General features: G+C 34.8%; 1 protein-coding gene and 2 long non-coding RNA genes across 3 annotated transcripts; 2 read left to right on the top strand and 1 right to left on the bottom strand.

Moving 5' to 3' along the window:
• The first annotated feature begins 7,524 nt into the window (after window positions 1-7,524).
• LOC132625033 (uncharacterized) lies at window positions 7,525-10,118 on the top strand. The gene is made up of 3 exons (XR_009576622.1): window positions 7,525-7,729; window positions 8,753-8,805; window positions 9,774-10,118. It is a non-coding gene; the product is annotated as an uncharacterized LOC132625033 (long non-coding RNA).
• A 1,324-nt stretch (window positions 10,119-11,442) lies between these two features.
• LOC132624840 (probable metal-nicotianamine transporter YSL7) lies at window positions 11,443-14,724 on the top strand. Its single transcript, XM_060339566.1, has 7 exons — window positions 11,443-11,910; window positions 12,169-12,281; window positions 12,363-12,526; window positions 12,613-12,710; window positions 12,906-13,040; window positions 13,149-13,338; window positions 13,430-14,724. Exons 1-7 carry the CDS (start codon window positions 11,663-11,665, stop codon window positions 14,474-14,476), a joined length of 1,995 nt encoding a protein of 664 aa, XP_060195549.1. The 5' UTR covers window positions 11,443-11,662; the 3' UTR covers window positions 14,477-14,724.
• Window positions 14,725-17,820: 3,096 nt separating this feature from the next.
• Window positions 17,821-20,096, bottom strand: LOC132625085 (uncharacterized). Its single transcript, XR_009576636.1, has 3 exons — window positions 19,913-20,096; window positions 19,076-19,147; window positions 17,821-18,057 (listed from the first exon to the last, which is right to left on the bottom strand). It is a non-coding gene; the product is annotated as an uncharacterized LOC132625085 (long non-coding RNA).
• Between the last annotated feature and the right edge of the window lie 650 nt (window positions 20,097-20,746).

A 20,746-nucleotide genomic window follows, 5' to 3' on the forward strand; every position in this document is an offset into this window, starting at 1 on the left:
CACCTTGAGGAAGATATATTAGGTCACTTAGATGGTTAATTAAGTTATAGACAAGTTCCAAGAAGGTTCCATAAGGATTGGAGATTGAACGAATCGAAAAGATCGCATTTTCGCGAAACCGGGAGAAAGGGAGCAGTGTGCGGTCGCACACTCAATGTGCTGACCCGCACACTGCACGCCAACTTGCAAAAATGGCTGGCCTTACTTCTCAAGGCCCTCCCATTCCAGGGGTGGAGTGTGCGGCCGCACACTAAGTGTGCTAAGCCGCATACTCTTCGCAAAGTTGGTCGGGGTGTGATTTGGCCACCTTTTTAAAACCCAAACGACCCCAAACTCATTTCCACCTTCTCTCACTTATTTCCCTACCTTTATAGAGTCTTATTGAGAGATTTTTAAGGTTACATAACCCTCCACACCTTTCCATATCATCAAGAGAGAAGATCAACATCAAGAGCTTAAGGTAATCCAAGGAGGGTGATGGTTCTTGTTTCTATTCAAAGTTGTGGTGAACTTGAGCTTGGAGGAAGTTGAGTGAGGTCAATTTATTTGATTTTAAGGTATGTTTTCCATATTATTCTTATGGTTGAGTTGATGTGAAGTTTTAGTACTCCTTAGTGAGGAAAAGAACTAAAGTAGAGAAACCATGGATGGTGTAATGAAGAAGATGACTGTGAGTGAACTTAAAAAGGGGATTTTTGGCTATCTTGGGATTTAATTGAATATAACTTCTTGATTGTGATATTATGGATGTTGTTATTGTTGCTTGGGAGTTGTTTTTCATTTGGTGGGAGTTAATAATATAGGGGAAGTGCTGCCTAAGTTTCATTAGCTCTTAGTCGCTCTAATTTGAATTTAACATGTTTCCTAGACTTAACCTTGGTGTAATTCCTCTTGAAGGTAGACTTTTTGAACTTGGAAGGAGAACGTTAAGTGATTAAGAAGGCGATAAGGTATGTTAAGGCTATTTTTTCTTCATTTTGGCATGATCCTATGTTATGAGCCAACAAGCGATTAAACGAGCTTCCATATTACTCTACTCTTAGAAGCACTAGGAGTACTTCAGTCTTTGATGTTCCTATGCCCCGTATGACTGTTCCTTCTATTCATGGGTCTTGAGATTACTTATGTTAATGATGTTAGCTCAAAAGTTGTCCAACGGAGGTAAAATGACCTTATGTCACTCCGACAGTTCTATGTATACATTTCAGTTATGCATTGCATTCATATACATATGCATATTGACCCGTGACCAGAAGGCTTTATATACGCTTATATTATATGGATATGGGGTATGGGAAAAGGGATAGGCGTTATATACGCATTACTACCTGATCAGTTAGTGCACCTTGATGATGATTGATGATATATGGATCGGGTCGTACGTTCCTCGGCACTATTATATATGGATCGGGCCGTACGTTCCTCGGAATTATTATATGATGTATGGATCGGGTCGTACGTTCCTCAGCACTATTATATGGGATATGGATCGGGCTAAACGTTCCTCGGCACTATGACCTATATTTACATACATGAGCATGATTATCATTGAGAGCATGCAGATTATACGCCCACAGAGGCATTGTCAGTTATACAGATTTATGCAAATACTTATAGATACTTGTTCATACAAATCTATGCAGACCATCAGTTTGGCTTTTGAGTTTCAGATTCCGTTCATGATTCTTATGCTTATGCTTATGTTACTCTTATGCCTTACATACTCAGTACATTATCTGTACTGACTCCCCTATTACTTGGGGGGCTGCATACATGCCTGCAGGTTCAGGTAGACAGACAGGTGGTCCAGCTCAGTAGGACCTCTATATCCAGCAATGGTCAGTGCGCTCTATTTGATCCAGAGCTGCAGTCTATTTTTGGTATACCATTATTTTGAGATGTATATGCATATGGGTATGATGGGGCCCTGTCCCATCCTTTCTACAACATTATACTCCAGTAGAGGTCTGTAGACAGTTGTATGTATATGTCAGATAATGTAGCCTTGTCGGCTTCTATTCTTTTGTGTACAGTATATGTAGCGGCCTAGTTGGCTTGCACTGTTCTTTCAGTATGTATATATATATATATATTCAGATTGTGCAGAGTTCATGAGGTCACCCTTTCATGAGGCAGTATGAGATCAGTTTGAGTTACTTATGGGCCCTTAATGTTCATTATTGTCCAGATACAAGTATAGAGGTGTGGGGTCACTAGAGGTCAGACACCAGTCATGACTCATCGGTTTGGGTCGTGACTGCTTAATTGTGCAAAGGCCACTTTGGGGCCTTTGTTATAATAGGGCTTAGTAGTTAAATGCCAAATGTGGCTAGTAGTTTAATAATTGTGGCTATGCATGTAAAGGCAAAACTATATAAGCTTGCCTTAGCCTTTCATTCCTTTGCTTGAGATTTATGATGAAACTCTTATGAGTGTACTTCTCCTTCTATGGAGTTTAGGTTATGCTAGGATTAGCTAGTTTTAGGTAGTGGGCGGATTCCCTTAACTCTTACCTTGAATCTCTCTTGGATAATCTAGGATTAGATTTCCATGTATGAGTTTAAGTCTCTTCTTCCTTGGATTGAATTCATCTTAGATTGTTGATTAATAGGTGTAGGTTTCCTTTCCTATGTCGATTAGTCACAATTGTAGTTGATTAAATTCCTCCTTTCTTCTAAATCTCATCTCATTTTCTTCTATTTTCATCTTTAAATTTCTATCTATCTTAATTTCCACATTTGTGATTTGATTTGGAGTTTCTCCCAAGTCGAATCTTATCAAAATAACAATGAGAGATTTAGTTTGAGGGAGCATGACTAGAAAAGCGAGAATCGAAAGAATCGCGAGAAGAGAAAGATCATTGACGGAATCTCATTTAGTTTGTGTTTGCTAGTACCAGTTATGACTTACGGGTCATACTTGTGAAGACAAGAAAGTACCATAGATGAGATCAAAAGTGTGATGTATCTATGTGATTCAAATGATCTAGGGCACTAAGCACACTTCTTATGATCTACTTGATGATTCTCATGACAACGACGAGAGGCCATATAAGTGCTCTCATATAATGTCGATCGCACAACCTATTTATCCTGTATGAAACAATACAAGAGAATTTAAAGGAGTTTTACTTAGCTTGATTGAGCTTGAGCACTCTCTTATATGTGAGCGGAAGATGTTGGAAATAGCTATTGGGTCGGGTCCACCCATAAAGGGTGTTAATTAGCTTGTTATCTTGTCACCTACTAAACCTTACCTATAATGTACGTATAGATACACTATTATGGGCATTCTAAAATAGAAGGTTTTTCCACATTAACATGACGACTATGGTTAGCTTTACAAAGAAAACGCTTTGCATCTTTTGAGGATATCTTGATTGTGGACATAAGGAAATTCATTCGATTTGTGAGGATTTCCTACGACGGAGAAACGAGTTGTAGTTGATGCAGATCTGTTTTTGCTAAGGAGAAACTCGTTAGTTTCCTAACTAGAATTTACCGTTAAATATAACAATTAGAACTAAATATAGAAATGTGTATTTATTAGGGCCGACTAAAATGAAAAAAGTATTACATAAATTGGAATAAAGGGAATAGTAAATTTAGCAAGTGATTAGTTGGCATATCGTGGAAAGGTCATTAGTTGATGAAGTAACGAGTCCTAAGTCATTAATTCATATTCTAAATTTGTAAGTCAAAGTTTACATTCATATCGAATCTGACTCGTTACAGTAAGTATTTTACTTTAAGAAAAAAGGCAAGCTAGCTCTTTTTAATTTTCCATCTTCATTTTGTGAAATACGACTGTTTAATTGTTTTCACATTGTAGAAAAAGGTTACTGATTATAACTGCAGTGACAGTGTAATAATAGTTGTCTTTCGTTTCATACATGGTAATACATTGATCAAAACTCTTCAAGGCCTTCATTAATTTATTTCCTTGTCATTAAAGGAATGGAAATAAATAGGATACACGAATTCAAATAGGAAAATAGTTGTGGAAAAGATCAGTATGTACTTTTCAAAAATCTGTCCAAATCCAAATCAAAATCAAAACATTACCTAGTTAGGAAGGCTTTGCTTTGGTTGTGTATTAAGTTATTAAAATCACTGTCCTAACTCCTAATCATAATTGTAGTTGGTTGTGTATGGACAATTGATGTAATTGTTCTTTGTCGGTAATCGTATCAAAAAGTTGCTGTAATAATCAACAAAAATTCATTATTCTTAATCGAGTGAATTATCTATATATACATAAAAGGAGAGTAGTCTAGCTTAATATTATATATATATATGTAAGGAGAGTAGTCTAGCTTAATATTAAGCCAAGTGGCGTAATATGAACAAGCCACTTGGCAACAAATTTTATTTGCATTTATTATTAAAGAAGTTATTAATTGTAGTTCAAAATATTACTTAATTTAATGATCTACTACTACTACTACTAATAATAATAATAATAATAATGAACTCACGTAGTATACTCATGCGATATTATCAACACCTAGTAGTAGTAGTTGTTAATAATAATAATAATAATGAACTCACCTAATATATTCATACGATGTTATCAACACATAGTAGTAGAATAATAATAATAATAATAATAATAATAATAATAATAATAATAATAATAATAATAATAATATATACCTATGTCTATGTTATAATAAAATCTAGCTTAGTATTAAGCCAAGTGGCATAATATGAACAAGTCACCTGGCAACAAATTCTATTTGTATCAATTCTAAAAAGAAATTAATTGACATTATTAAATGAACTCACCTAATTTGGTGTATTTGATTGGAGAAAATTATTAATTGATATTCTTGGATTCTAATTTATAGTCAACAATGCTCCTTTAAATGGTAAGATATAATATTGTCCTTTATTACTTTCTTCAATTAACATAAATTCAAGCCCATATGAGGAGCACCCATACGATTAAATTGAATGCAATATCAAAATTAAAATGTATCAAAAAATATGACTAAAAGTCATTTGTTTAATATTTTCACTTTAAAATGTTACATTGTAAGTAATCTATTAGGAATATAGAAAACGATAAGTCTAAACGAAATTGAGATATCAACAATTAGATTTTATCACCTTTCTTATTAATAATAGAACGAATCAATATTAGCGTAATTAGCAGGAAAAATATATATAAAGCTACTTTGAAATTTAAACCAAGTTCATACTATATATATATATATATATATATATATATATATATAAAACAATTTAAACTTAAAATAAATAAATAAATAAATAAATAATAGAATTTGAATTAAATTGAAAGACAATTACCTTTTTAAAACTAATCAAATGATTATCCTTCCAAAAAGTAAAAATATGGAACACATCAAAGTTTTTTTGGTACTTCCTTTTAAGAAGAAGATTTTCTTTCAAGCTAGGGTACTAACAGAATGAAATCGACAAGTTTTATGGCTCTGATGAACAAAATTTTATAAATAAATATCAATTTCCTTTTCTATGTAGAGAAAATATTCTAATACAAATATTTGAACTGAAATAAAAAAATTGAATTTGAATTAAAAGGTAAAACATGTGCAATTCAAATATCATCATATAAGGAATATTAGAATTTTTTCCCCCATAGATTGGGTTATCTTTGTAATGAATTTATAATGCAATAAAAAATTAAAATTGATTATACCCCCTAAAATTTAGGTAATATAAAGTCTAAAATGTTTAATTCAAATTCTGAATTTGAAGTAGTTAGCCATATATTTCTGTGGAAAAATGGTTAAAAAATTATCTCCTTTTTCGGATTTTCTCTATTTATATATATATATATATATATATATATATATTATTTTGCATTCTCTCCTACTAATCTGCTATATCTTATTTAAATAAATAAATAATTAAAAAAATTACTAATTAGAAAAAACAACCGATGTCTTATATGAGTCCAGGAAATCTTCCTGAAATTTGTGGAGATAATTAAGTAATCAGTTACATATTATCAAATCATAAAATTAAGAGAGATTTAAGGAGAACTTCATTAAGAAAGATTTGATTCGAAGTTACAAAAAATGAAGCGGGCACATAAATAAGGTATGAAATAATAGAATATCAGTCAATAATGATACATAATTATGGTATATTTATTTTTGTGCAAATTATTAAGCAAAAAAGGGTGATAAATTTCTGAAGTCATTCTATTTATGTCATCAACCAACTCTCCAAACATCCTCCTTGCTTTTGCTTTTCATTGCTTAAAATTTTCAGTGTTTATAACATGTGTTACATGTGTAGTTTCTTGATTTTATGTTGTTTTGCATAATTATGATATAAAGATGATTGACTTTCTTGATCTTTTTCTTTTTTATCCTTTCAACACCAGGTTTTGGTAGAGTAGGAGATCAAGCATGTTAATGAGAAGTTTTCTCTAGGACATCACTAATTCAAATAAGAGCTAATGGAGGTTGACCGCTAAATTCACAACGTATGTTTAGAACAAGAAAATTATTTGTCGCTAATGATTTTGTTACACTCCATAATAATCCGTGCTACTTGAATTAAAACAAGAAAGAATAAGTTAAGAAGGTTCAAGGAAAGCTAATCGAGTTAGTAAGAATACCGCTATATATATGGTTGCCTTAAGTATCCCGAGGTGACATGGTAACCTAAAGGATTTGAAATCGCGTTATGAGTATGTATACGAGGTAATGTGAGTGGCCTTTTAAAGTATTTGAGATTATTAGTAATGATATAGAAGATAGACAAAAGATAGGAATATACTTTTGCGATTGGAGTTTCGTAGAAACTTTGTGAGCTCTCTAGTCATGTTAAGGTTATTGTGATTCTCCGGACCCTTCGAGAAGCGTATATAGATTGTTATGAATATATATGAGTGTGTATATGTATTTATAAGAAGTTACATGAGGTTGGAAGAGGATTAGAAGTTAAACGAAAAGAATCGGAACAACTTCAGTAAAATCTCGGACCCGGTTTTAGCCTATATTGTAGGAGGCGTATCTCCCAGTATATGAGGAGTTTTAAGGTATTTCAAAAGCCTAAAATGAATTTCATGGAGTCTAGTTTGTAACACAACAAACCTCTCGTCAAAATAATATCGGGATAAGGAGATATGGACGATACAAGTTGGGCTGAGTGGAGGCAACTATGATAGTACCTCATGGATGAATAAATTAAATTAGTAGTATTATGTGTTCATATTATAATGAATCATATTCCTTGGAATGCAATGTTGCACGTGAAAGGTGGAAGAGAAACATGTCAAGTGTGGCATTAAACTAGTAATGGAAAATTGGGATTAAACTAACCACAATTGGATTAATAAGTGGGATTGGAAAGACAAAAATCAGTCCATTTTAAATACCATGTTTAGCCGTGCATCTTGGTGGAGTGTTCAGAGAATCTTGACCCAAAATTTAAGTGGACACATGTCAAAGTCTTGTAGGGAATATGTGAGCAAGAAATCTGATTCATACCTCATTACACTACATCATTTCACCTTCACAAAGTTGAGAGAAACCAAGAACTAGAGAGAGAAGCTCTCGGCCATGGCTGGCCGAGAATGAGCTCCAAGATTTCGACCAAAAAAATAAATTTCTCCCTCAAATCAACTCCTCATCATGTGTATAAGAACATGTAGTAGTTGTTGAAAAGAAACAAGAAGGTGTAGCATTTCAAAAGGGTTGAAGATTCGGCCAAGTGAAGCACAAGATTGAAAGGTAAGAATGTTTGTTGTTTCTTGTGTTGCATGATGATTTGAATGTATAGTTCATGCATGTTGTTGTTGGATTGTGGTTGTAGTTGAAGTAGAGAGTGAGCCATGTGTGAGGTGAGTTCATGACTGATTTCATTGTGCATGTATTGTTAGTGAATTGAATATGTATCAACATATGTAAATGAACAAAGATTGTAGGAGTTTGGTTGTGATGTTGCATGTTGGATATTGGACTGTTTTTGCTCGAAATTAAAATGAATCATGTGTTGAAGATTCTAATGAAGTCATGCTTAATCTTGTTGAACATGTATTGGAAATGAATTGAATGCATTGTAGTTGGATAAACGAATGAAAATCATGAAGTTGGAGTAGTTGTGATGAAACCGGGTAGGGGACTGTTTTGGACGAATTCATGGACTGTTTTGGGCTATAATTTGATTGTTGTTGTTATGGACATTGTAGTGTATTGTATGCATGTTGAATATGTGAATTAAGGTGTTCAAGAAATGAATTATGTTGAGGGGTAAGGGCAGTCCAAAACCGTGGACAGTTTTAAGGATTAGAAGTGAAATTGTGTGTGTTGAATGTTGGCTTTTGTTGCAAACGTGTAGTGAATGTAAAATGCCATGATTCAAGTTAAAAACTGAACTGATTGTGGGCTGTTGTAAGAGTGAAGATGATGCTAAAACAGTTCCAAGATTCATGAAAGTAAAGTCATTGAAAGTGTTGTGTTGTTGCAAGTTAAAAACTGGAAATTTGCTAAGTATGAATGGAAACGATGTGTGTGTTGGTTTGCCGTGTATATGAGACTGTTTTGGGTGGTGTAGGGACTGCCCAAGTTCCCTAAGTCATGCTTAAACAAGTTTTGATCAATATATGAAAGAACGATTAGCAATGTTAGCTTGTAACGCTAGTTGGTTTAAATGCGAACGAAACGTCGTTTAATTGTTAGAAAGGAGTTGTGAATGTCGCGATACGTATTGAATGCCCTTGTAGACTAATTGTAGTTCTTCACATCTTGATATAGGATAAGTGTTGTTGGGCAGCAAGTACAAGTTAGAATACAACTAAACGCAAAAGGTATGTAAAGCCTATTCTTTCTTTCTTTTGGCATGTCCTAGACGTAAGAATGAAACGATATGAACCTTGGGGTAAATTCTATTCTCTAGTTTCATGTATGGCTTATGAATCTATATTTCATTAATGTTATTGTCATGTGCCTACAATATGAGTGACTAATGAACAATGCATGAAAGTTCCTACACTTAAAGAATTGCACAACTAAAGACGTACTTGACTTCCAAAAGCTATACCATATTAAAGTGACATATGTACATGAAATCTAAAACGTTTCTTGTAATAGTTTGTTATGAGATTTAAAATGAACTGAATATGAATATTATTTTGACACTTTAGAGCTGGTTAGTTGCTTATCCCTTGAGTCTAAAAAGATGAATTGCATATATGTGGTTGCTTATTATTCTGCTCGTGCTTACCGCTATATCCTTCACTGAGTCCCGGGCCAGGGTACGTTTTCGTGCGCACATTTATTATATTAATCACCGAGCCCCTCACTAGAGGGCCGGGACACGTTATATATATATATATATGATGATATGATGATATGATGATGTGATGATGTGATGATGTGATGATATGATGATATGATGATATGGAGATGATGGTGGCTAGGAGGGCATATTCCTTATAACCGAGTCCCTCAGGAAAGGGCCGGGACACGTCTATGTTTATGTTATGATGCTATGATTTTAAATTTCCGAGTCCCTCATTAAAGGGCCGGGACACGTTATATATGTTTTATACAGAATGGTTATGCAGCTTTGACTACAAAACTCTATAATTACAATGATATGAGAATGATACAGATGAAATATGTTCAAAGGCAAGTTTTATGAAATTCTGTTGTTGCATTGTGTCCTATATACCGTGTCTCAATATAAGTATATTAATGTGTTTCAAGCTTTACATGCTCAGTACATATTCCGTACTGACCCCCTTTCTTCGGGGGGCTGCGTTCATGCCCGCAGGTACAGACGCTCGTTTCGGAGATCCGCCAGCTTAGGATACTTGTTCAGCTATTTTGGACTGCTCCTTTGTTCTGGAGCCTAGTTGTGGTATAACTCCCTTATGTTGTATTCATATGTGTTTAAATGGGGTACGGCGGGGCCCTGTCCCGCCATATGAGACTGTTATTACTCTTAGAGGTTTGCGGACATCGGTGTGGGTCTGTTTACAGTTGCTAATGCGTTTTATGTTTTTGACTTAAGTTTGGGGCGTACCCATTCGTAATGGCAGCCTTGTCGGCTTGCATATGTGCGTATACTTGGTATTTTGTATATCGTGGCAGCCTTGTCGGCCTGCTTAGGAATATATATAAATGTTGCTGTTTGATAAGTGCAACTCCTCGGGAGATAGGTGACTAAGACATACAAAACTTGACAAACTTAAATAACTCCCTATCTTTTATATACAAATGAGATCATGACATGCTAATTGTAAATGACTATAGCTAACATATAATATGAGTGTCCAATTTGGGCACGAGTCACGGCCTACGGGGTTGGGTCGTGACAGATTTGAATTATTCATAGTGTTGATAGTTGGTAAGTTTGGTGAATGCTTGATTTGGATACAACAGTTTATACTTCCTCTGTACCAATTTATGTATACGTTTCGCTTCCCAGCATTCAAACTGCATGAATTTTGATCATTATCTTGAGATATATTTTTTTACTAAATTGATATGATAAAAGTTATAGCTTATTTTTCATTTAGTTTTCAAATAAAATATTAATTTTCAAATATTGAGTTAATCTATTCTAATTTAGCTTCAAATTTTAATCAAATTAACTCTCCAAAACTGAAAAGTATCTCATAAATCACATTTTAATATGATTAATATTCTTTAATTTTATCCGCACATCGCGCGAGTACGAATACTAGTTCATGTATAATATGAATATCAGCCAAATTATTAAGCAAGTACTTACACTAAAGTGGTTTATTAATCACAACAATGTTATGGCTATACTGTATAAAAATTAATTTTTACTGATAATTACTCCTATTACTTCTTCAATGAGCTAATTAAATTGAACAAAAATTTAGAAACGATCAGTTGAGAGCATTGGCATGCGTTTACATGTATTTATTAATCCTATATATAGTGATTTTGTATACAATTCAAAATATTACTAGTAACTAATAAGATAAATACAAGATTATTATCCCTAAATTAACACGATCTTTATATAGTCAGACAAACAAAACTTGAAAATCGAGAAACAGTTTTATTCTTTTTCCCATTCCATGTCAAACTACGGAAAGAGAGAGTATTAGGTTGGAGTATAGAAAATCTAAATTACTCTCTCTCTCCGAATTTATGTGATATAGTTTGATTAGACATGGAGTTTCAGAAATAAAAAAGATTTTTGAATCTTATGATCTAAAATAAGCTAAAGATATTTGTGTGGTTATAGATCATCTCGTTAGGCGTAAATGTAAAATTTAAAGTTAAATTGTTGTCAAATAAGGAAATATATCATTCTTTTTTAAACAGACTAAAAAGAAAAATATTTATCACATTAAAAGGGACAGAGGGAATAATATTTAATAAAAATAAGAAAATTAAAGGAAACCGTATAGTAAATTGTAATTATAGTTTTAGATTGAGTGGGATCAGCTGAATCCTAGGAAAAATACACAACTACTTCAAATTGTTCCGGGATTCTCTCTTCCTCTCCTCTACCACTAATATAAATCAACATAACAGCCACCCCCACGTACAAACCCACCAAACCTTGGTCAGTTTCTCTTTCTTTAATTTCTTGTCTGCCTGTTAATAATATTAGGCTTCTTCTTTGGGTTGGGATCTTTCTTCTTTCGAAGAATAACCCAAAGAAAGAAGAAGAACATAATGACGAAAAGTAGTAGTGGAGAGGATGATCAAGAATGGGCAGGCGAAAACCAGGCGTCATCAACAGAAAAAGCATTCGAGAACGAAGACGTGCCAACATGGGGGAAACAAATAACGTTGAGGGCAATGGTGACTGGTTTGATTCTCAGCGTTGTCTTCAACTTCATTGTTTGCAAACTCAATCTCACCACTGGTGTTATCCCTTCTCTTAACGTGGCCGCTGGCCTCTTGGGCTTCGCCGCGATTAGGTCAGTACTATTTTGAACCTACATACGTACCCTCGAACGTAAGAGATCATTTTTGTCTCTCTTTTTTTGTTCCTGTTGTTACTTACATGCAATGTTAACTTGTTTCTATTCGCTACGATTAGGTCAGTATTATACTTGAGGGACTATTTTGAACCTACCCTTAAATGTCGTAAGGGACATTTTTATGATTTTTTTCTCTTTTTTATCATGTTGTTACTTACAATGCAATGTCAACTTGTTTCTCTTCACTATGATTAGGTTATGGACTGCTGTTATTGAGAAGTTTGGCAAGTTGAAGCAACCTTTTACTAGGCAAGAGAATACCGTCATCCAGACCTGCGTCGTTGCTTCTTCTGGCATTGCTTTTAGCAGTATGTTTAATATAATTTCCCCAATTTTAATTATCTTATATGTTTTGTTCAATCTTCTATTATATTATTTGACAATTTCAGGCGGGACAGCAAGTTATATGTTGGGAATGAGTCCATACATAGCATCTCAGGCAGATGCAGGAAATACTCCAAATAATACTAAGAAGCTTGCTATTGGTTGGATGCTTCCCTATCTTCTTGTTGTGAGCTTTGCTGGTCTCTTCTCAATTGTTGCACTCAGAAAGGTAAAATACAACTCATGACACATCCAGTAAAAATCTTTAATTTCCTCAGATTAGAGTTTTAGGTTGAACACTTTTAATGTTTCCAGATGATGATAATGAAGTACAAGTTAACATATCCAAGTGGAACTGCAACTGCATACCTTATCAACTGTTTCCACACTCCTAAAGGAGCAAAGCTGGCCAAGTAAGTTATTGTTTCACTAGCCATTACATTATTCCAAATTTACTTATGTGATGAGTGATTGGTTCCAAGGATTTCAAGGGTTCAACTGAATCCGTCGTGAATCATAGATTTCATATGTAGTTGCTTACAAGTTGAACCTATCAAGTACAATTTAAATTTTGAATCAACCTCTGAATTTTATGTATGTACATTCAGGAAACAAGTTGGCTCCTTGTTCAAAACCTTTGGCGGCAGCTTTATATTTGCAGCTATTCAGTGGATATTTGCACGTGAAGAAGGCTGCGGATTTGGTAGCATTCCTACATTTGGACCCCAAGCCTATGCTAAAAAGTAGGAGCACTATTAATATTAAGCATTGAGATAGTCCTTTGGAGCAATAGTACCCATTAATTGTATCTGTCTCTTTAACTGTATAATGCTTGATTAATTAATTCACAGGTTCTATTTTGACTTCTCCGCAACATATGTTGGAGTTGGTATGCTTTGTCCCTACATGGTCAACATATCATTGCTAATTGGTGCCATAGTTTCATGGGCTATCATGTGGCCCATGATTGAAGAAAAGAAAGGCGACTGGTACTCTGCCAAGTTATCCGCAACAAGTCTTCATGGTATCCAAGGATATAGGGTACGTTAAACTTACTATGTCAATACTTTGATCCTGATCTTACTTCATGTATATGTTCATAAACTAATTCAATTTCTTTTGTTCTAAACAGGTATTTATCGCAATTGCCATGATGCTTGGAGATGGTCTATTCCATTTTGTCTACATGTTGGTGGTCACAATCTCAAGTTTCGCAAAGAGGAAATCAGGACAGGAAGATTATTCAGGTGAAGGGTCCTCAGAAGACTACGACAATGAGATACGAAACAAGTACTTCTTGAAAGACCAGATTCCCAACTGGGCAGCCGTTGGTGGATACGCTGCTATTGCAGTCATATCTATCATTGTTGTACCTATAATCTTCCACTCACTCAAATGGTATCACATTTTGGTTGCCTACTTAATCGCTCCAATTTTGGCCTTCTGCAATTCTTATGGAGCCGGCCTCACTGACTGGTCCCTGGCCTCAAATTACGGAAAAATTGCAATTCTTACGTTTAGTTATTGGGTTGGTTTGGAGAATGGTGGAGTGATTGCTGGTCTTGCTTCATGTGGTTTGATGATGAGCATACTAGACACAGCTTCTGGCTTGATGGGAGATTTCAAGACTGGTTATTTAACCCTTACATCGCCGCGTTCCATGTTCTTTAGCCAACTCATTGGAACTGCCATGGGTTGTGTTATAACCCCTCTAGTCTTCTGGATTTTCAACAGTGCCTATCGTTTGGGTGATCCAGAAGGTGCATACCCTGCACCATATGCTCTCATGTACCGTGGAATCGCACTACTTGGCGTGGAAGGTTTTGGAAGTCTTCCCAAGCATTGCCTCAGGCTATCTATTTGGTTCTTTCTCGCTGCTATTCTGATCAACCTAATGACTCAGCTGCTGAAGAAATTCGAGACCAAGTTTGGAATTTATCGATTCATTCCGAGTCCAATGTGCATGGCCATACCATTTTACCTTGGAGGGTACTTTGCCATTGACATGTGTGTAGGGTCATTGTTCCTGTTCCTTTGGCAAAGGTATAACAAGCAGCTAGCAAAAGATTTTGGACCTGCAGTGGCTTCTGGTCTAATATGTGGTGACTCCTTGTGGGGAATTCCAGCATCTGTTCTTGCTCTAGCTGGTGTGAAAGCTCCATTTTGCTTGAAAGTTTGACATGGAGGTGCCTGATTTTAGTCACATAATCATTGTACAGAGCACTTTTGATTGTCTTTGACTGTCAAATTTGGTTATTTTAGTCTCTTAGCTTAAAATGTTATTTGAAGGTTTATGTATTTTATTACTTTAGTAGTATTAAGATAAGTTGTGTTTCTATACAGTCTTGCTGTTTTCGAATTTCTAGACGTATTTTGCGTGTTTTGAATTTCGTTGATATATTATTGGATTATGATTTTAGTTAGTAACGTCTGTGTGTAGTTTCTATCCCCTCCCCCCCCCCCCCCCCCCCCCAAACCCCCGGCTTTATATTCCATTTATTGATGTTAATACATGTTTTTAGCTTTAAAATATGTAAAAACTTTTAACTAATTAATAATAGCAATTTAGCATATCTTTGCATAGTTTTCTTGGAAAAATTTGAACATTAGAATAGAGACAAGGATATGGAGAACTATCTCCCTCTATCCCATATAGAAAAAGAGAACATGCTATAAAGAAGAAACAATAGAAAAATTGAAAGACGCGAACAAAACTACATTAATGCGAAGTATTGCGACAATCTACGTGCTTTGAACTCTTTGATTTATAGATGCCAGCAGATGTGTGTCGAGTCCTCCAAAAGTAGTTCGTTTTTGAAGGATTGAACTTGAATACGACATGATTTTTGGAAAGTTTGAGCAATATAGACGACAATGCAAAAAACTTTATTCCTTTATCAACATCCAGAGACAAAAGGAGACTTTATCAGCCATGGGAATTAATCACAAAGTGTATGGAAAAGAGTTGGAGAACAACAATAGAAGGGGACAAGAAGAAGGAGAGAGACTTCCTATTTCAGACTGTTTTATAAACAGTTAGTTGAGGCCTAATCTTCTACTTGTTGCTTGCATAGAAAAAAGTGGACACACCTGCCACAAAGATCTTCCCTTCACCTTTCTTTCTTGAAGTAACTTCTGCAGGTTTTTGGTTGTTAGATTTTGTTAGGGTGTGCCCGGAATTTTCTACCTTATTTAGATTCTATCATAATTGTATTTTATTTCAAAAAGGTTTTCTTAATGGAAAATGTTTTTTTGGTGGAAAAGATCTCTTTCATATTTGAATAATCCTTGGAGAAAAAGTTTCTGACTTCTATAAATTGAAGATCCGTCTCTCACATAAAACACAGTAGCATCCACAATGTAGTCATTTAGATAATTTTGTTTAGGGGAGATTTTTCTCCCTATAGTTTTTATGTTTTTATATTAGTTTTCATATGTAGATCAATTAATCAAACCATATAAATAAAATATTTTGCCTCTTTTAGTATGTTTTTATTTGTTGTTTGATTTATCGTGTTTGAGGTTTGCAAATTATTAGCTTCCGCATGGCGCCTGATTATTTTGATCCCAACAGATTCTGTCTCACCTTCTATATTGGCTTGTACACCTCAGATTTTTTTCTCCAAACCTATTAATCAGTTGACCTATCTCTATTTGTGTTTTCTTCTAAAAAAAAAAAAATCTAACTCATGCTCTTATCTAATCTAACTCCAAATGACAAATGATTTAGGCGTTGGGAGCTAGATTTAAAGGACTACAACTTCCGTTCTAAAACCATGACCAATTCTTTTCTATATGGAGAATTGTACTCGTTTGAAGTAGACCCACACCTTTCTTTTTGGCTTGATTCTTATCAACATCTCGAACCTTTTCTATTTTGGGTTCTTGTAGCCATTCTACTACTTCAACCAAGTCCCAAACACTTCACTACCCTCGTGTGAGTCCCACATAATTTGGATTTTCTTAACTTACGTCTTTTAAGCTTTTTAAGGCTTGCTTGCATTACGGTAGATTGTCTACATCACACTTCTTGAGTGTAGCCCTTCCCGGAACCCTGCTAACGCAAGATACTTTGTGCATCGAGTAACCTTTTTTTTTCACGTCTTTTAAGTTCAAATCTCCAAATTAACTAAAAGGGACTTTACAAGAATGATGCAAAATACCAACAGACCAAATCATAAAGCTCTATCCAATTAGAACAATGAACTTGATATTAGTTGAATCATATGAGGCATCCAAACTTTATGTTTGTTTTGCAGACTATTGCGGAATGAAAGAAGATTTCACTGTTGTGTGTTCTTCCCTTGAGCGCGTTTATTTTGCTTTCGACCAAATTTTAAACAAATAAATTAATATTAGTCTAAAGTTGCAAAAGAAACTGAACTACCTATAAAACTATATATGATCAAACTTTAGACCACTTTGTCTAAGATTGTTTGGAATTGTCTGAAATTGGTTGTGAAGCACATATGTTATAATTGTAAACCTTTATAAAATAGGGATAAATTATACCAGGAAAAGGGCTATTTATGAAAATTAGGCAGTATTATGGGGTCTTGGACCCTTGCCCAACAATTTGCGCTATATGATTTTTTTTTTCAAGTCAACCTTTAAAGAGTAGCTTACATAAACAACTATGGTTTCTATGCTTCTAACCAATCATAGCTATTGTTTTTGTAATTACACTTTGTAGCTAGGTTTTACTTATTTCGCATGTATTCGGATGTATTCATATACACAGTTCCAAAGTACAGTCTATCAAATACATATGTATATACATCAGTCGAACAATACATACAGTCAAATACATCTAGTTTGCCCAAAAATACAGTCAAATTCTAGAAGTTCTACACTCCGATAACAGTTCCAAAATTTGTACAATTCGTAGCTATGTTTACAATCAAATGTGTAGCTATCTTTACCTGTTTCTAATCTTCTTTACTCAAATACTTCCTTCGGATCAAAAAAAGAGTCCACTTAGCCAATTTTTCTTGAATAAAAAAAAGAGTCCACTTAGCAAATCCTAGATGTGTGCTCAAAGTGGACTTGAGGAAAGCTTATGACACCTTGGACTGGGATTTTCTTCAAAGAATGCTGATTGATCTGGGCTTCCCACACACATTTGTTATGTGGATCATGGAGTGCATATCCACAGTATCTTATTCCTTGACATTAAATGTGTCACGACCCAGCCCCGTGGGCCGCGACTAGTGCCCTATTTGGACACCCAAACGGACTTACGTACCAGATCAACATATCAAAATTCCATTCAAACTGAACGTACGTTACTGTAAGCAAATACTGAAAATAATTATCATCTTAAGCGATCGCCCGTACGTAAACATCATATCAAATCCAGTAGACTGGCGGAATAGACATCGCCCAAATATGCACATACATACATATATATATATATATATATATATATATATATATATATATATATATATATATATATATATATATATATCAAATGGGTCGTTTTGGCCATAATAGTAAACGGGGCCGCATTAAGACGCAAATCATAATCACAAACGAACAAACATGACCCATGACCCACACATATGACTACAGGCCTCTACAAAACATAACAGAACATATGACGGGTCAGGGCCCCGCCGTACCCAAATAGTCAAATATATAAAGAATATATATAACAGAAGATATGTACCAAAAATATGAGCTCTGAATCAAAAGGAGTGGTCCAAGTGGCAGAATATGTATCCTATACTGGAGGATCACCAAAACGAACGTCCGTACCTGCGGGCATGAAACGCAGCCCCCGAGGAAAAGGGGTCAGTACGAAATATGTACTGAGTATGCAAAGCATGAAATACAGAAATCTGAATCATAACCGAAGTGAGGAGTACAAAACATGGGTACAGAATGGGTATATCAAAATCTGTACAGAAAGTATATGTATATATATATATATATCATGCAAATAAAAATCATGCATAAGGCTCAGGAACGTGGCCGCCACTCCGACGCTGGCGCCACAACACATCATACTCCAGAAAGTTTCAAATCTCTGTACAATCTCCGAACATATCATATCGTCAGAACATATCATATCATCAGAACACATCATATCATCCGAACACATCGTATGCCATATCACATCATAACGCCGTATATAAGCGGTACCCGGCCCTATGGCGAGGTCTCGGGAACCGTAACACATCATACTGCCGAATATCACATAGTGCGCACGATCACAAAACCGGCCCGGGATCCGGCGAACGATATCATAGTAATAGGCACGAGCAGAGTAGTGCGGAAACCATATGCATACATGTAAATAAATTCCGAGACTCGACGAATAAATATATACACTGATAGCAGAAGGCTCAAAGTAAGTATAGAGTCCATCGGAATCATTATACAAAAGTTGCGAGCTTTTAAATTTCCAAACTTTCGAAATCACTTCATAGGTCATTTTCTTGAAAATTTAGTATTATTTATTTTTAAGAAGCTTTCAAATAAGCTTATAGAGTACTACAAATGGAGCCTTAAAATCATATGCACATCTCTAGAATATACATATCCAAACTTAGGCCATATCAAATAATTTCCCAACCATATCCGGAAGCGTACCGACTAAAATTTCAAACATCATAAGTATGTGACAAGTCATATGAAATAGTTCATGGAAATCAAAGACATAGGCCATCCTAGTGGCTCTAAGAGTAGAATTTTCTTTGGAACATACATAAATATATTATTCGTTTATTTCATAAGGGTCATGCCAAAAGGAAGAACGCTAAGCCTTACATACCTCGATCGCTCACTACCAAATCTCGATCACTTGCCAAACAAATCCCGACTCAAGTCTCGGGCTCTCCAATATCTACAATAATATTATCAATTTCCAAAAATTAGCTACTAGTACTTAGAATTTTTAATTCTAATTAGTATTTGTCTACCGAAATTTCGGCAGCACCTCCCCTGTAAATTCAACATCCCCGAGAATTAAACTCGGCCAAATTCATCAACAACCATACCAACAATACCAACAACCAAACCAATAACATCAAAAACCATTTAAAATGCATTTCAACACTAGTAACCTTCCTTTCAACATAATTCATCGACATTCAATTCAACTACGAATTTTTCAAGCCAATATCGACACATACACATTCATTACCAATTCAAGATCATTCAAAAGCATTTCCAACGCATTTCATACCATTTTACAAAGTATACAAAAATCCACCAAGACTAGAATTCATCCGAAATCTCCAACCTTTGACACAACATTCACAACACATTTTTTTCATCTTCCCATTTCATCAACAACAACCACAATTTACACCTTAACACTCCATTTCCATAATTACATAAATTTACAATAAAATCACAAAATTTCCCATAACAACTTAACAACAATTTTCATGCCAACTTAACTAGAATTCTTCCATTTGCATAAAAAAAAAAAGCCATTACAACACAATTAACATAATAAATAAATTTTAATCATTTATCTCCATCCACCCATTTTCGGCCACACACCCACATACCCATAACACAAGATTTTCATACTCTACATGCATTCCCACATACTACAACATATATATAAAATTCTCCCAAGCTAAAAAGAGTAGAATCTTACCTTTTCCAAATTCTTCACTTTGTAAAAAAAGTACTCTTTTGCTTCCAAATTTGTATCACATTGAAGAGGACCTTGAGCTTAGTATTAATTCAACAAGGGATGAATTTTTGGACTAAAGATTTGAGCTCCAAAATATTTTTTTTTCTCTCTTGTAGCCGAATGCCCTTTCTTGTGGTGCTCTCAATCTTTCATCTTCTTGAAGTTTCTAAAATGATGACTAAACAAAGTCCCTTCTATTTATTTAATTGGTCTTATTTGACCATGGGTTTGGGCCTTGGTGGGTTGGCCTTGGCCGGCCACCCCCTTAAGATGGGCCTCAAATTTTGTGATTTTTTTTCCTAGCCCAATTGCTTGATTAAATAATTTGTAGTTCATAAAACTAATTTCCAAAATTTCAATTTTGCCCTTAGCCTTCCTCGATATTTCCACATCAACATTTCATGGACAACACACATATATTAAATAGAAATCAAATTATGGCCTTATTTCTTACAAGTCAAAATTATTTCAGATTTTTTTCCGAATATGCGAAAATGCGGGATATAACATTCTCCCCCTCCCCCCCTTTAGAACATTCGTCCTCGAATGTTAAATTAGCCTTATAGATCTTATAAACATTTTGGGGGAAGTTCTTTATATGGGCGGCACATATAAATCATTCATTAATCAACATAACCAAACACGGAATTTAGATTACCTGAAGGCACAGGAAACAGGTGAGGGTACTTCTTCTTCATCTCGTCCTCCGCTTCCCAGGTCATTTCTTCTCTATTATTATTTCGCCACAAGACCTTAACAGAGGGTACATCTTTGGTGCGTAGTCTCCTCACCTGA

Source organism: Lycium barbarum, chromosome 12, assembly GCF_019175385.1.
Source record: "Lycium barbarum isolate Lr01 chromosome 12, ASM1917538v2, whole genome shotgun sequence".
Lineage (NCBI taxonomy): Eukaryota > Viridiplantae > Streptophyta > Magnoliopsida > Solanales > Solanaceae > Lycium > Lycium barbarum.

What these genes read in the sequence shown, in the direction of transcription:
- LOC132624840 (XM_060339566.1), top strand. Translation starts at nt 11,663, where the DNA reads ATGACGAAAAGTAGTAGTGGAGAGGATGATCAAGAATGGGCAGGCGAA. An exon ending in TTGGGCTTCGCCGCGATTAG is followed by an intron (nt 11,911 to 12,168) that starts GTCAGTACTATT and finishes CACTATGATTAG; the next exon opens with GTTATGGACTGCTGTTATTG. An exon ending in CAATTGTTGCACTCAGAAAG is followed by an intron (nt 12,527 to 12,612) that starts GTAAAATACAAC and finishes TAATGTTTCCAG; the next exon opens with ATGATGATAATGAAGTACAA.